We start from the raw sequence: 14,373 nt of genomic DNA, 5'->3' as shown, positions 1-14,373 counted from the left end.
CATTATTCTAAACACTTTACATGTATTAACTCTCATTTAATCTTCATGACAACTCTGTATGAGGTAGGTGCCGCTAATATCATCACTTCTGTTTTATAGGTGAAAAAAATTTAAGCATACCAAGATTAAGTAACTTGCTTGGGATGATGCAAGTAGTTAGTGGCAGAGAGCCAAGATTCAAAGATTAGGAATTTGAAGATCAGGAAGTCTGGTTCTAGTAGGGCCCATGAATTTAATTGTTTTGCTATACTCCTGTTAAGAGTTAGCGGTTTTGTTTTATTCCTGATGGGACTAATTATAAACTTTATGTTACTCTAAAAGCATCAGTACTGGTGAGTAGTTTATTGGAAGTACTTGGTGAACACATTTAGATTTTATGTGATTCTCTTTTTTTTTTTTGGTACGTGGGCCTCTCACTGTTGTGGCCTCTCCCGTTGCGGAGCACAGGCTCCGGACGCGCAGGCTCAGCGGCCATGGCTCACGGGCCCAGCCGCTCCGTGGCATGTGGGATCTTCCTGGACCAGGGCACGAACCCGTGTCCCCTGCATCGGCAGGTGGACTCTCAACCACTGCACCACCAGGGAAGCCCTGATTCTCTTTTTTGATTCCTGTTTCATTCTTTTTATGATTCTTGCTTCTCGAGGTCACCAGTTTTCAAACTTCTTGTCTCAGGATCCCTTTACAAGTCTTAAATTATTGAGGACCCGCAAAGAGCCTTTGTTTATGAAGGTTCTATTTATATTTACCATATTAGGTATTAAAACTGAGAATTTAAAAGTATTCATTTATCATAAAATAACAAACTCATTATGTGTTAACATACATTACATTTTTAATGAAAATCACTGTGTCCTGAACAAAGAGAAAATTAGTGAGAAGAGTAACATTGTTAAGTCTCATTTGAAATCTGTGGTTTAATAGAAGACAGCTAAATCCTAATATGTGCTTCTGCATTCAGCCTGTTGCTATATCACACTTCATATAACTTTTAGAAAATGCTGCCTTACGTTCCTGAGAGAATAGGAAAGAAAAAGACAATTAACTGTTATAGTATTATTATAAAAAAAGTTATAATTTCAAGGACCCCTGAAAATGTCTTCCCCATGCTTTGAGAGTTGTTTTTGTAGGTGTTAATATCTTGACTTTCTGATTCTGTGTTTATAGATTTATTTCTGTCTATGGCCTCAGAGGAAGAGGTATTCATTTTTCTGTTCAGAGCTTTCCCCCCTCTTATTCTCTTGATCACATCACATCACTTCATTTTTCTTCCAGGACTGGGGTTTTACTCCATTGCATTTATTCACTGACCTATATTTTCAAACTCTTTCTTGTCTGTTAACACCCTACTCTCCCTTTCTCTGTTTCCTTTGCAGATTATTCTTATTTAATTCATTCTTCAATGGTAGTATTTCCTAAGGTCCTGTTTTTAGTTTCTTAAATCTGTATAAACTTTGCCTAGACAATCTCATCTGTGAGCATCAATACCATTCATATATAAATATATGCCCTTCATGGGCTTCCCTGGTGGCGCAGTGGTTGAGAGTCCACCTGCCGATGCAGGGGACACGGGTTCGTGCCCCGGTCCGGGAAGATCCCATGTGCCGCGGAGTGGCTGGGCCCGTGAGCCGTGGCCGCTGGGCCTGCGCGTCCAGAGCCTGTGCTCTGCAACGGGATACGCCACAACAGTGAGAGGCCCACGTACCGCAAAAAAAAAAAAAAAATATATATATATATATATATATATGTGTATATGCCCTTCCCATCTTTATCTCTAGAACTGACCTCTCTCTTGAGTTCTAGACTCCATATTCAAAGGCCTGTTGGATATATTCAACTGGATGTTTGAATTCATTGTCTTTGGTTACAGATAAACTCCTCTCTTGATAAGTGACATCAACTTGTAGCCAGTCACTCAAGACAGAAACCTGTGCTTTATCTTTTACTTCCTTTTTTCTACTCCACACGTGTAATTAATGATCAAGTGCTTTTCTGGTTTATTTCCTTCTGTTTGTCCCTGCTGTTATTGCCTTAGTTAAGCCCTCATTCTTTCATGAATATTAATGCTTGAATTTTTGCATTTGCCTCTACACTCTCCCTGTACCCTGCTTCCCACAGATATTACCTGGAAATCTGATCATATTATTTCCCGCTTAAACATTTTTCTTGCTTAAAGAATAAAGTCTAAATTTCTGGTATGCCTGTAAGACCTGTGGACCCTGTTAACTCTTTAGTTCTACCTGAATGCATTAAACATCAATATAATTTAGAAATTAAAAGTGATTTTTAATGTCTTAATATTCATAGAGTAAGTGTGAGGATGATGAATAATGTAATAGCTGGCGTTTATTGAATTTTTTTTTTTTAATGTCTAGGACCTTTATAAACTTTTGCTAAATTACTTGTAGTTCTCAGCTTGTCATGCAGGTTTCACCGCCTAAACCTATGCTGTCCAATATGGTAGCTATATGTGACTACTGAACACTTCAGATGTGGCTACCCCAAATTAAGGTGTGTTATAAGTATAAAATATACATGGGATTTTGAAGACTTACTACACAAAAATACCAATAATTTTTATATTGATTACATGTTGAAATAATGACACCTTGGATATATTGGGCTAAATAAAATATGTTAAAATTAATTTCTTCTGTTTTGCTTCACTTTTTTTTTAACAAAAGTTTATTCTTTTCTTGTTTTTTAATATTTATTTATTTATTTTTATTTGTTTGCGCCAGGTCTTAGTTTCAGCAGGCGGGCTGCTTAGTTGTGGCTCACTGGTTCCTTAGTTGTGGCATGCGAACTCTTAGTTGCAGCATGCATGTGGGATCTAGTTCCCTGACCAGGGATCGAACCCGGGCCCCCTGCATTGGGAGTGCAGAGTCTTAACCACCGCATCACCAGGGAAGTCCTGAAAAGTTTATTCTTAAAGGTACAACAGGCTCCAAGTCAACACTTCATTCTAGCTGTAGGTAGCAGCATGTTATGGCAGGGAATCCAGATGGTTAAACGAGAATGAAATTAAGGATCACCATTGCCTCAGGCACAAGGAACAGTTTTTTGCCAGATTTCTTAATTCCACCTGTGGCCAGGGGGCCCTTCCCCATGGCCTTTGCTTTTAGCTCCTTGAGTTTCTTCTGCAGCTCTTTCTGTTTCTGCTTGAATGCCTTATCTTCCTTGGCCACCTTCTTGGGCTGCTTCAGGGACTACTTCTTGCCATCTTCACAGCCAGACACAGCTTCTGCCCCGCCTTTCTCAGACCCTGCCCTTTTTAAGATGTGGCTCCTAATCAATTTGGAGGGTGTATTGTGTTTTCTGTCATTCTCGAAAATTAAAATTGGACTTACTATATTCTTTTGTGAATTTTGTTTTACTCTTGTAGGTGTTAGAACTGATATGCACTCGTGAGTCAGGTGCAGTCTTCGAGGCTGGTGGTTTGAATTGTGTGCTTACCTTCATTCGTGACAGTGGACACCTGGTTCATAAAGATACCTTGCACTCTGCCATGGCTGTGGTATCAAGACTCTGTGGCAAAATGGAACCTCAAGATTCTTCTTTAGAAATTTGTGTAGAATCTCTGTCTAGTTTATTAAAACATGAAGATCATCAGGTAACTACATCGCTCTTGTGTACTTTCTTTTCAAAACGTGATTTTATAGCGTCCACTAGGTATAACTACGATATCCAGTGGACTCTTGAACAGGGTGAGGGTGAGGGGTGCCGACCCTCCGCACGGTTGGAAATCTGCACATAACTTTACAGTCGGCCATCCGTATCTGGGGTTCTGCAGCTGTGGATTCAACCAGCTGTGGATCATGTAGTTCTGTAGTGTGAATTTAGTGGGGAAAAAAATCCACATGTAAGTGGGCCCATGCAGTTCAAACCTGTGTTGTTTAAGGTTCAACCTTAGTGCAATTTGAATTTTTTGCTTGATGAGCTAGAGATAATTTTCATCTTCTCTTTCTTTTATCTTAGATCTCTATGATAATCTCTTTTTGTTTTGGCAGTGATATGTTTTAATTTATAAAAGTGTTATGTGTTTATTCTTAAAATTTAAACGTTTTAGAAGTATATAATTTTTAAAGCTGCACTTATACCCAGTGTAATTTGTTGGCTCAGCACAATTTTGTTGGCTTAAAAGGGTAGTTTTCGTTAAAGTAAAATAACAATATTTAAAATTTTATATGTGTAAACTTGTTATATTAGCATCTTTAGAAAATAAAACTTGACTTTTAATGCTTTTTTACCATTTAGATGTTAATTATTTTCAGTTGTTGTCCATCGATTATCTTGGCAAAGTTGTACATAATAATAGTAAATATTTGTTGAGCTTTTACTGTTCCTCTAGGTTCTTTACATATGTCATTTCATTTGAGCTCAGACAATGAATTATAAGTACTGTTACTATTCCCATTTTACAGATAAGGGAACTGACGCCTTGAACAGTTAAGTAACATCTTTAGGTTATACAGTTATCAGAATGTGGAGCCAGGATTCAAACCTAGACAGATTGTATGCTTTGCTACAATTGCCTTTCTTAATAGTCTCAGTATTGAAATAAACAGTACTGGTCCTTTTTAAGTGAATTTTATCCATATGTATATTCTTTACATCATTAGGTTTCAGATGGAGCTCTGCGATGTTTTGCATCACTAGCTGACCGATTTACCCGTCGTGGTGTTGACCCAGCTCCATTAGCCAAGCACGGATTAACTGAGGAGCTATTGTCTAGAATGGCTGCTGCTGGTGGTACTGTATCAGGGCCATCGTCAGCTTGCAAACCAGGTCGCAGCACCACAGGAGCACCTTCCACAGCTGCAGATTCCAAATTGAGTAACCAGGTGTCTACAATTGTAAGTCTGCTCTCAACACTTTGCAGAGGCTCTCCAGTAGTAACGCACGTAAGAGTGTTTTTGAATCTTACTTAATCTTTCAAAAGAAGTATTTTGGTGTAGTGCAGGTATGCTAAAACTTTTTTTTCTCCCATTCTCTTTTTAGGATCTCCTGAGGTCAGAACTTCCAGATTCAATTGAAAGCGCATTGCAGGGTGATGAAAGATGTGTGCTTGATACCATGCGTTTGGTTGACCTTCTCTTGGTGCTATTATTTGAAGGACGAAAGGCTTTGCCAAAGTCTAGTGCTGGATCCACAGGCAGAATCCCAGGACTACGAAGATTGGATAGCTCTGGGGAACGCTCACATCGGCAGCTTATAGACTGTATTCGAAGTAAAGATACCGATGCACTCATAGATGCAATTGACACAGGAGGTTGGAAAATATTTTTTAAAATATAAAAAGAAAACTGTGAGATAAGGAATTATATAGGCAACTTCTAGTTTCTAGATTTTTAATTTTTTTTTTTTAATTTTTAGCAGTTGTGCCAGAAAATAGAATGGCCAACGTATTCTATATCCTCTCCTCTCCCCATGTATATAAATTATCAGCCTGGTGCATGGTAAGATCTGAGTAAATGCTTGTTGAATAAGTAAATGAAATTAACCTGTCTATTGCCAGGAGTTCATACCAATTCTAAGGTTAAGTGGAGATTGAATTTAGGGCTGTTGTTTTCTCAAGATTAATGGAAACTGACACAAGTGAGTTATCACTATATATAGTAAATTTTTTTTACACTGCTTCATGAGGTGATCAGCAAATATAAGTTGGTGAAAAATGCTTCTGTGTCATCAGACTTTTGTTTTCTTTTGATTATCAATGTGGTTTAGTTTCTTTTCCTCAGTTATGGTGTGAGGAAACTAATACTCTAGTTTTATTGTGTGTTTGTTTTTTTGTTTCTTATTTTATGTTTATTTTTAATAAAAATTTTAGAATACTTTTTCTTAGCAGAATTTACATTTGCTGATTATTTACTACTTTATAGTCGACCTGAATGTTTAAAATTGGCTGTGTATTTAGTGATTATTAATAACAATCTTTAAATGGTTCCCACTTTAGAAAAGTTCATTATTATTTGTTGACTTTTAAAAAGATTTATTTTTTTCCTTCAAATTTCCAGCCTTTGAAGTAAATTTTATGGATGATGTGGGTCAGACTCTATTAAACTGGGCCTCTGCTTTTGGAACTCAGGAAATGGTAAGCTAATAAATAAAAGCTAATGTTTTAAATCAAAGATAGCAATATTAATAAGGCAACTTGATGATTCTCCATCATTTTACAGGTAGAATTTCTTTGTGAAAGAGGTGCTGATGTTAATAGAGGTCAGAGGTCATCATCATTACATTATGCTGCATGTTTTGGAAGACCTCAAGTAGCAAAGGTAAAATCCAGGTTTTTAAGTTATTAATTTAATATTTAACATTTACATGGTTCTGAAATTAGAATGAAATGAAAACTTTTATTCTGATAAGCCATGCTATCTCCATTTGCTCCGTTTCCCTATCCCCACTACAGGTAAGTGTTTTTGATTGTTTTTTTTGTTTATCTTTTCATTGTTTCTTAATACAGATGCAAGCAAGAATAAATATGTATGCTTATTTTCTCCTTATACAAAATGTAACATACACTGATTTATACTTTGCTTTTTTATCTAATAATACACATTTTTCATTTAATAATACACATTGAGACTTCTCCCTATTAGTATATAGAGAGTTTTTGTACATCTGTATACTTAGCATGTGTGAATGTACTGCAGGTTTATTCAGCCAGTCATCTATTGCTGAAAACTTGTTTTTTTCCCGATTTCTTACTCTTGGTAATGAATAACTTTATACATGTTTCTCTTATTTCTGTTTATCAATATAGCAAATATTTTATTTGCCGAAGAACATGATATCTTTGACTCTTAGATTAGCAAAGGACTTTGGAGAGTTCTTTTTTTTTTCCTATTTCCGTTTTGTTATGTTTGTTCCTTTGTTTTGTCTTTTAGATTCTTCATATAAATGAAATCATACAGTATTTGTCTTTCTCTGTTCGACTTATTTCATTTAGCGTAATACCCTCTAGGTCCATGCGTGTTGTCGCAAATGGCAAGATTTCATTCTCTTTTATGGCTGAGTGATATTTCCTTGTGTATATATATACACCACATGTTCTTTATCCATTCCTCTATCATTGGGCATTTAGGTTGCTTTTATATCTTGGCTGTTGTAAATAATGCTGCAGTGAATATAGGAGTACACATATCTTTTCCAATTAGTGTTTTCATTTTCTTTGGATAAATATCCAGGAGTGGAATTGCTGGGTCATATGGTAGTTTGTTTTTTTTTTTTTAATATTTATTTATTTGGCTGCATTGGGTCTTAGTTGCGGCATGTAGGGTCTTTCACCACGGGGTGCAGATTCTTTCTAGTTGTGGAGTGTGGGCTCCATAACGCATGAGCTCTGTACTTGCAGCATGTGGGCTCAGTAGTTGCGGTACACGGGCTTAGTTGTCCTGCGGCATGTGGGATCTTAGTTCCCCAACCAGAGATCAAACCCGCGTCCCCTGCATTGGAAGGCAGATTCGTAACCACTGGACCACCAGGGAAGTCCCTGGTAGTTCTATTTTTAATTTTTTGAGGAATCTCCATGCATTGTTACTATAGAGTTTTTTTTGTACAGTTAGGAGAAATTGAGGTCCAGAAAGGTCAAATGATAAGGGTTGAACCAAACGTATGATATAGGTCTCAAGAATCTTCATATTGTGAAGGAATTTTTCATATTTGCTAAGAAGTCAGGCACACCTGGATTCAAGTCTCAACTCATTAACAAAAAAGGCTGTCTGGCCTTGGACCAGTTTCTTAAGCTTGACTTACAGTTTTATTAATAAAATGTATATACACTCCTAGTATTTTATTTATTTATTGTTGACTGCGCTGCACAGCATTTGGTATCTTAGTTTCCACAGGGGATGAACCTGTGCCCCCTGCAGTGGAAGCACAGAGTCTAAACCATTGGACTACCAGGAAAGTCCCTGCTAGCATGCTTATTGTGATAATTAGGAAAAAATACATGAAAAGCACTTAGTATAGTAGCTGGCACATTGTATGTAGATGCTTAAATGGTAGCTGCTACTATTGTCACAGTATCGCTAGTATTGTCTTTACACTGTAAGAAGATTTTTGTTAACAACTTAGCTTTCTAGGTGGTCTCTTCAAGCTCGAATTCTGTCAGTTTGAATTGGTTAATTTTTGGAGAATGATGTTCCTAAGGGTGGTAAAAATTTTTATTAAGGCAATTTTTTTTTCAAACCCTTACTGTTTTGCAGTTATGGGTAGCTGAGTGGGAGAAGGAGCCAAATGAATTGTATCTAACCTTAACCCATCTTGATTATACATCAGCCTGCAGTGAGCTATAGCTGCCATTACTAATAATGATATAATAGTGCTCACCAAGCACTTATTTTGTGCCAGCCAGGGTCTTAAGCATTTAACATGTTTTATCATTCTTCACAGGTTCTCCTGTTTCTTAATTGATTCTAAGATATTACCCACCCACCCTCATACACATTTTAACATCTTTTAACGAGGAAAGTCTTATAATTGCTATTGGCCAGATAGAAATTGCAGCATAGTTATTATTACCTGTCAATTCAATACAAATTGTGAAATGGATTTTAGTAACTTGAGTGAAAAATCCTTTCTGATAGAAGAGCACGCTCAGTAATGCTGTGTCACTAAACTCTTTATGGCACAGATGACGGCATTGTGTGTAGAAACACAAATATTGGTGACTTCGGATCAAAAAGAAATTATGAACAATTGTGCTCAGAATGTGAAGTTACAGAAATATCTTATTATATTTCATTTATTTTTTAAATTTATGTTTGTCCAAGTAATACATGAAAAAAAATCTGAGTTTATAAAAGTTCTTTCAATAAGCTAAAAAAAATCCAAGCAATAGGAAAGCATTGTTGCAAAATTAATTGGCATTGTTTTTTCTCTCTTAGTAGTACTTAATTATAATCTCTGTCAGATTATATCAGATTATAAGTATCTGTGGCATCCTAGATTTGATGAAATACTGAGTTATTCTGATTCAAACTCCAGCAGTTTGGAATTTTTAGCCAGTACTGCATACTTTTCTGATGAATGTATGTACTCACTTATTTGTGTGATAACGAAATTCAAAAAGCTGCAGCTCTGAGGCTGATAGGAAAAATGTGAGATGTGTTCTCTGTTCAAAACAGCTTACAGTCTGCTGGAGAGAGAGTCCAGTGTCCATTAAAAATTGGTGAACTTCCCTGGCAGTCCAGTGGTTAAGATTCCAGGCTTCCATTGCAGGGAGCACAGGTTTGATCCCTGGTTGGGGAACTAAGATCCCACGTGCCACACAGTGTGGCCAAAAAAAAAAAATGGTGAACAGTGCGAATTAGTATTTAAGACCTAAATTTGGTAGCTCATTCTAGAAGAATCAATTTAACTTGGTAATTGGCAGTATACACGAAATGATGAAGATGACTACCACACCACAAACTGAATATTAGTACCTCTGTTAAAGTAAGGAAATTGACTGGAGCAGTTGACAGGTTCAGATGTGAACGTACTTAATTTGAGATGTTAATAAATAACCAAGTGACATTAATCTATAATTTTTTCAAGATATAAATAAACCACTTTTAAGGTGTTGTATGCAAAGGCAGAGATTTGAATTGGTACCTGCTTGATTAATTCTGTAAGTCTGCAGTCTGAAGTATGTCAGTGCAATCTAAAGGTTGCAGAACTGGATATTGAAGAAATAAGGTGTTAATTATTATATCCACATTAAATGCTTTTCTTTTCTAGACTCTCTTACGGCATGGTGCAAATCCCGATCTGAGAGATGAAGATGGGAAAACTCCATTAGATAAAGCTCGGGAAAGGGGCCATAGTGAAGTAGTAGCTATTCTTCAGTCTCCAGGTGAGTGATAATATCTTTCCTTTTAAGCCATCTGCTATTACTTTTCAGCTTCACTTCCATAGAAGTAGCTTTCTGTGGACATGTTAACATTATATAAAGAAATCATTTCTGTGAAGTCAAATAATTACATACACACACACACATACACACACACAAACTTATATTTGATAAACATTTAACAGTGTACTATTCTGTGTTCTTTGAGACTGTGGCTGCATGATTCCAAAAAGGCCAAATCACAAGTTTAAGGGGGTGTGAATGTCATAAAGAATAGTTGGTTATTGCATAGACAGAGTAGTTTGACCAAATTTTTAAATTTTCACAGAGTAGATGAATGCAGAGTCTCTGTGAAATATTTTATGGAATCAAGTGAAGTATCCAAAATTATCTCCTTAAGTTGTGATTCAGCTTCTTGGAGGTACTAATGTTCTTTAGTAGTTTTACAAATGCCTTTGATAGATACAACATCCTAATTTGTTTGACTGTTGTTAATTAGGGTAATTATAGTTGATTTTATAGTACATTTCAATGTTTTTTCATTGAAAGAAAAATTTTCCAGCAAAGTATTTTATTGAACAATATTTGTCTGTAGGTGATTGGATGTGTCCAGTTAATAAAGGAGATGATAAGAAAAAGAAAGATACAAACAAAGATGAAGAAGAATGTAATGAGCCAAAAGGAGATCCAGAAATGGCACCCATATACTTGAAAAGGTTACTGCCAGTATTTGCACAAACATTTCAGCAGACTATGCTGCCTTCTATAAGGTAGTTTTCTGTACTATTTGTATTTACTAGTTAAAATACGCTAATTATATACCTTTATTTATCTCACTTTTCCAGAAGGATGTGTGAGGTTTATTTTAATATTGAAAAGGTATGGTAAGAATAAAAATTAGATTGGAGAGGTAAATGTTTCCTTCTGATGATCTGACTTAAGAGAAGTTTAGAAAATTAAGAAAACTAGACTAACAGTTTTTGTAGCTCTCTGAATATCAATTCTAGAGAAATTTTTATAAGTACAACAAACATTTATTGAGCTTTATGGAGGCCTTTTTGATAGAGTCAGTGTAAGCTGCCCACTGGAGGAGTTCCCAAAGAATTAAGACTTGGCCCTGTTTATGTGCCCTTGCAAGCTGGTGAGGAAGAAGTGAGTAACAATACAGAGTGGCAAGTAGCAGATTAGACATATATTCCCTAGGGATATAGATGGTTTAACAACTAATTGGCTGGGCAAATTGGAGATTTTTATGCAGAAATGAGATTTAAATTGGGGTTTAAAGGATATTTGGAAGTTTTCTAGGCAGATGAATTTAGAAGGATCATTGTGCAACAGTGTGTGCAAAGGCATGGAGGTATGAGTTAATTCATCCTGGTGCAGGTCCTGGTGTCTCTCCCTCTATAGTGTGTCCAGAGTCTGCCATTTCTATCCATCTGTTGCTAATACTCTGGTTCAAGGTGCAATAGTCTGTAGTTTGGCTACTATAGTTGCCTCTAAAGTAGTCTTTCTACTCGTCTTCTATCTTGTCCCTCTACAATCTGTTCCTACATGTTATGCTGAATTAGTTTTTCTTTTTTTTTTTTAAATAAATTTATTTATTTATTTATTTATTTTTGGCTGTGTTGGGTCTTTGTTGCTGCATGCAGGCTTTCTCTAGTTACGGCGAGTGGGGGCTACTCTTCGTTGCAGTGCGTGGGCTTCTCATTATGGTGGCTTCTCTTTTTGTGGAGCACGGGGTCTAGGCGTGTGGGCCTCGGCAGTTGTGGCATGCGAGCTCAGTACTTGTGGCTCTCAGGCTGTACAAAGCAGGCTCAGTAGTTGTGGCACATGGGCTTAGTTGCTCCACGGCATGTGGGATCTTCCCGGACCAGGGATCAAACCTGCGTCCCCTGCATTGGCAGGTGGATTCTTAACCACTGCGCCACGAGGGAAGTCCCTTTTTTTTTTTTTTTTTTAATTAATTAATTTACTTTGGCTGCACTGGGTCTTTGCTGCTGCACGCAGGCTTTCTCTAGTTGTGGCAAGTGGGGGCTACTCTTCGTTGTGGTGCATGGGCTTCTCACTGTGGTGGCTTCCTTTGTTGCAGAGCACGGGCTCTAGGTACGGGGGCTTCAGTAGTTGTGGCATGCGGGCTCAGTAGTTGTGGCTCGTGGGCTCTAGAGCGCAGGCTCAGTAGTTGTGGCATGGGCTTAATTGCTCCGTGGCATGTGGGATATTCCCGGACCAGGGCTTGAGCCCGTGTCCCCTGTATCAGCAGGCAGATTCTTAAGCACCTTGCCACTAGGGAGGTCCCCTGAATTATTTTTTAAATCATAATTATATCACATCATCTTCTGACTTAAACCCTCCAGTAGTTTCTAATTGGCCTTAACTAAAACCTAACTTCCAGTAGTTTCTAATTGGCCTTAACTAAAATCTAACTCCCCCCCCCCCCCCCCCCGTACGCGGGCGTGGCCTCTCCCGTTGCGGAGCACAGGCTCCGGACGCGCAGGCTCAGCAGCCATGGCTCAAGGGCCCAGCCGCTCCGCGGCATGTGGGATCCTCCCGGATCGGGGCACGAACCCGTTCCCCTGCATTGGCAGGCGGACTCTCAACCACTGCACCACCAGGGAAACCCCAAACCTAACTGCTTAACACTCAGGCTTGGAAGGTCTTGTATAAGTCCCACCCAGGTCTCTGACCTCATTTAGTACTATATAACACCTAGCCCATTACACTTACAGTATGCTAGCCTTCTTTCTGTTTTTGGAACATTCTATGTACATTCTTACCGTGGAGTTTTTGCACTTACTTCCCTTTATTGGAAGCTTTCTATTCCCAGGACTTTTGAATGGTTGGTTACGTCATATCATTCAGGTCTCAGTTCAAATGCTTATGTCCATTGACATTTATCCACCTAATTTAAATTTACCCCTAGGATACTTTTCATATCAATCATGATGTTGTACTGTCTTCACAGAGTTTACACTGTCTGAAATCTTGCTCTTCTTTGAGTTTTTGTTTGTTTTATTGTCTGTCTCCCCTCTAAAGCTCCATGAGAGATGGCCTTATGTCCTGCCCTATACCTACAAAGACAAGGAGGTATAGAATAGGGCTTGATATTTAGTAGATCTTCAGTAGATACACTGAATGATTGAATGAGTGTGTTTTGTTTGCAGCTGCAAGTATTTTGGTATCAGTGGGATATGGGATATGTTTGTATAGCTCAGGGAATACTGTCAAAAAGGTAGACAAGAGCTTTTTATGACCTGTGAAGGCCTTTCTGGTCTAGATAGTGAGTGTGGACTTTACCCCGCAGTTCAAGAAGGATCATTAAAGACTTGTGAGGAAATTTGTCACAGTCAGATTTGTGATTTATAAAGATCACTTTGGCAGTCTGGTGGAGCAAAGTACTGGAGGAGGGCAAGAATGAAAACAGACTACTTACGGGTTAATTATCGATGTGAACTTTAGACAGTTGCTGGAAGACTGGATTGGTGGGAACAGATTGAAGAGGTTGGGAGATGGGTTGTATTGGGTTGGCCAAAAAGTTCGTTTGGGTTTTTCCACGAGATGCTATGGAAAAACCCGAATGTACTTTTTGGCCAACCCTGTGTAAGGGTTGATGACCACCAATTAGATTGGAGGGATGAAGGAAAGGAAGGGGTAAAGAATGACTGCTAAAATTTTGGCTGAGTGATTGAGAATTTGATTTTGGTCATTTTAAGTTCAGGAGGTCTTTAGAACATGGAGTTTTGTAGGATTCAAGTGCCTTAAATACCAGTATTATGAGTTGACATTAAAGTGAAAGTAGTTTACTTTAAATAGGATGAAAGTGCCAGTCAATTCACTGTGAACACCTAGGAACTTGGTTTTTATTCTTCCCCAAATAGCTACAGAAGGGTAGGTGTTAGTGGGGCCACTTTTTGTTTGTTTGTTTAACAAAAGATTTGATTCATTTTTAGAAATGAGCAAGTTCAATTTTGAACAGATAATTTGGCCTGAAAATTTTAGAGGACTAGGTGTCATGCGAATTAAAAAACCTTAAGTTATATTTGGAGTTAGAATTGCTTCATTATAAGGCCATCAGGAAATTATAAAGTATGTCACCATGTAACAGAGTTCCCTTAATGGGTAGTTATTTTTTTATCATTCTTTTAAATATTTGAAGATCGTCTAAACACAATTTTAGTTATAGCATATTTGATGCTAAATTTGTCCAGATAATAGCTGACAAATTTAATTGTGGTGAATAAGATAGCACATATCTTATATCTTGGTTCAGAGCTCAGACTCTGGAGTCAGCTCAAAGTCAGTCCAAAAGTCGGTGTTGCCACTTTGTAGACAGATAGCCATGGACAAGATAGTTAACTTCTTGATCTTAATTCATCTCTAGGATGGGATAATTATACTTAATTCTCTTTAGGTGTGAAAATTAAAATTAAGTATGTGTGGTATTTAGCATAGTGCCTAATATTTTAGAGGTATTTGTAAAAAGATAGTTTATTAAAAAATGTTTTATCATAGATAAGTTAAAATGTATTAAAACGTCGAGA

At 37.5% G+C, this 14,373-nt stretch overlaps 1 protein-coding gene and 1 pseudogene across 12 annotated transcripts in view; one reads left to right on the top strand and one right to left on the bottom strand.

The window, feature by feature from the left end:
• Positions 1–14,373, top strand: part of HECTD1 (HECT domain E3 ubiquitin protein ligase 1) — a 102,421-nt gene that overhangs the window by 24,344 nt on the left and 63,704 nt on the right. For 11 of the 12 annotated variants that reach the window (XR_016392157.1, XM_089907552.1, XM_089907558.1 and 8 more), the window contains exons 4-10: positions 3,383–3,610; positions 4,620–4,901; positions 4,999–5,269; positions 6,015–6,091; positions 6,177–6,275; positions 9,724–9,838; positions 10,431–10,605. Coding sequence is in view for 11 of the 12 variants with exons in the window: in XM_089907552.1 (XP_089763678.1) it covers positions 3,383–3,610; positions 4,620–4,901; positions 4,999–5,269; positions 6,015–6,091; positions 6,177–6,275; positions 9,724–9,838; positions 10,431–10,605 (1,247 nt within the window). In the remaining variant the exon portion in view is untranslated. Of the gene's footprint in view, positions 1–2,405; positions 2,509–3,382; positions 3,611–4,619; positions 4,902–4,998; positions 5,270–6,014; positions 6,092–6,176; positions 6,276–9,723; positions 9,839–10,430; positions 10,606–14,373 lie in introns of all 12 variants that reach the window. The other variant, XM_089907554.1, reaches the window with a different exon arrangement.
• LOC111164111 (translation machinery-associated protein 7 pseudogene) lies at positions 2,253–3,263 on the bottom strand (annotated as a pseudogene).

The sequence above is a fragment of the Delphinapterus leucas genome, chromosome 2 (genome assembly GCF_059928025.1).
Source record: "Delphinapterus leucas isolate spDelLeu-1000000601 "Yukka" chromosome 2, BTC_Dleu_Yukka2, whole genome shotgun sequence".
In the NCBI taxonomy this organism is placed as follows: domain Eukaryota; kingdom Metazoa; phylum Chordata; class Mammalia; order Artiodactyla; family Monodontidae; genus Delphinapterus; species Delphinapterus leucas.
Note: the sequence above shows the minus strand (reverse complement) of the source record. Positions and strands in the feature narration are given on the sequence as shown.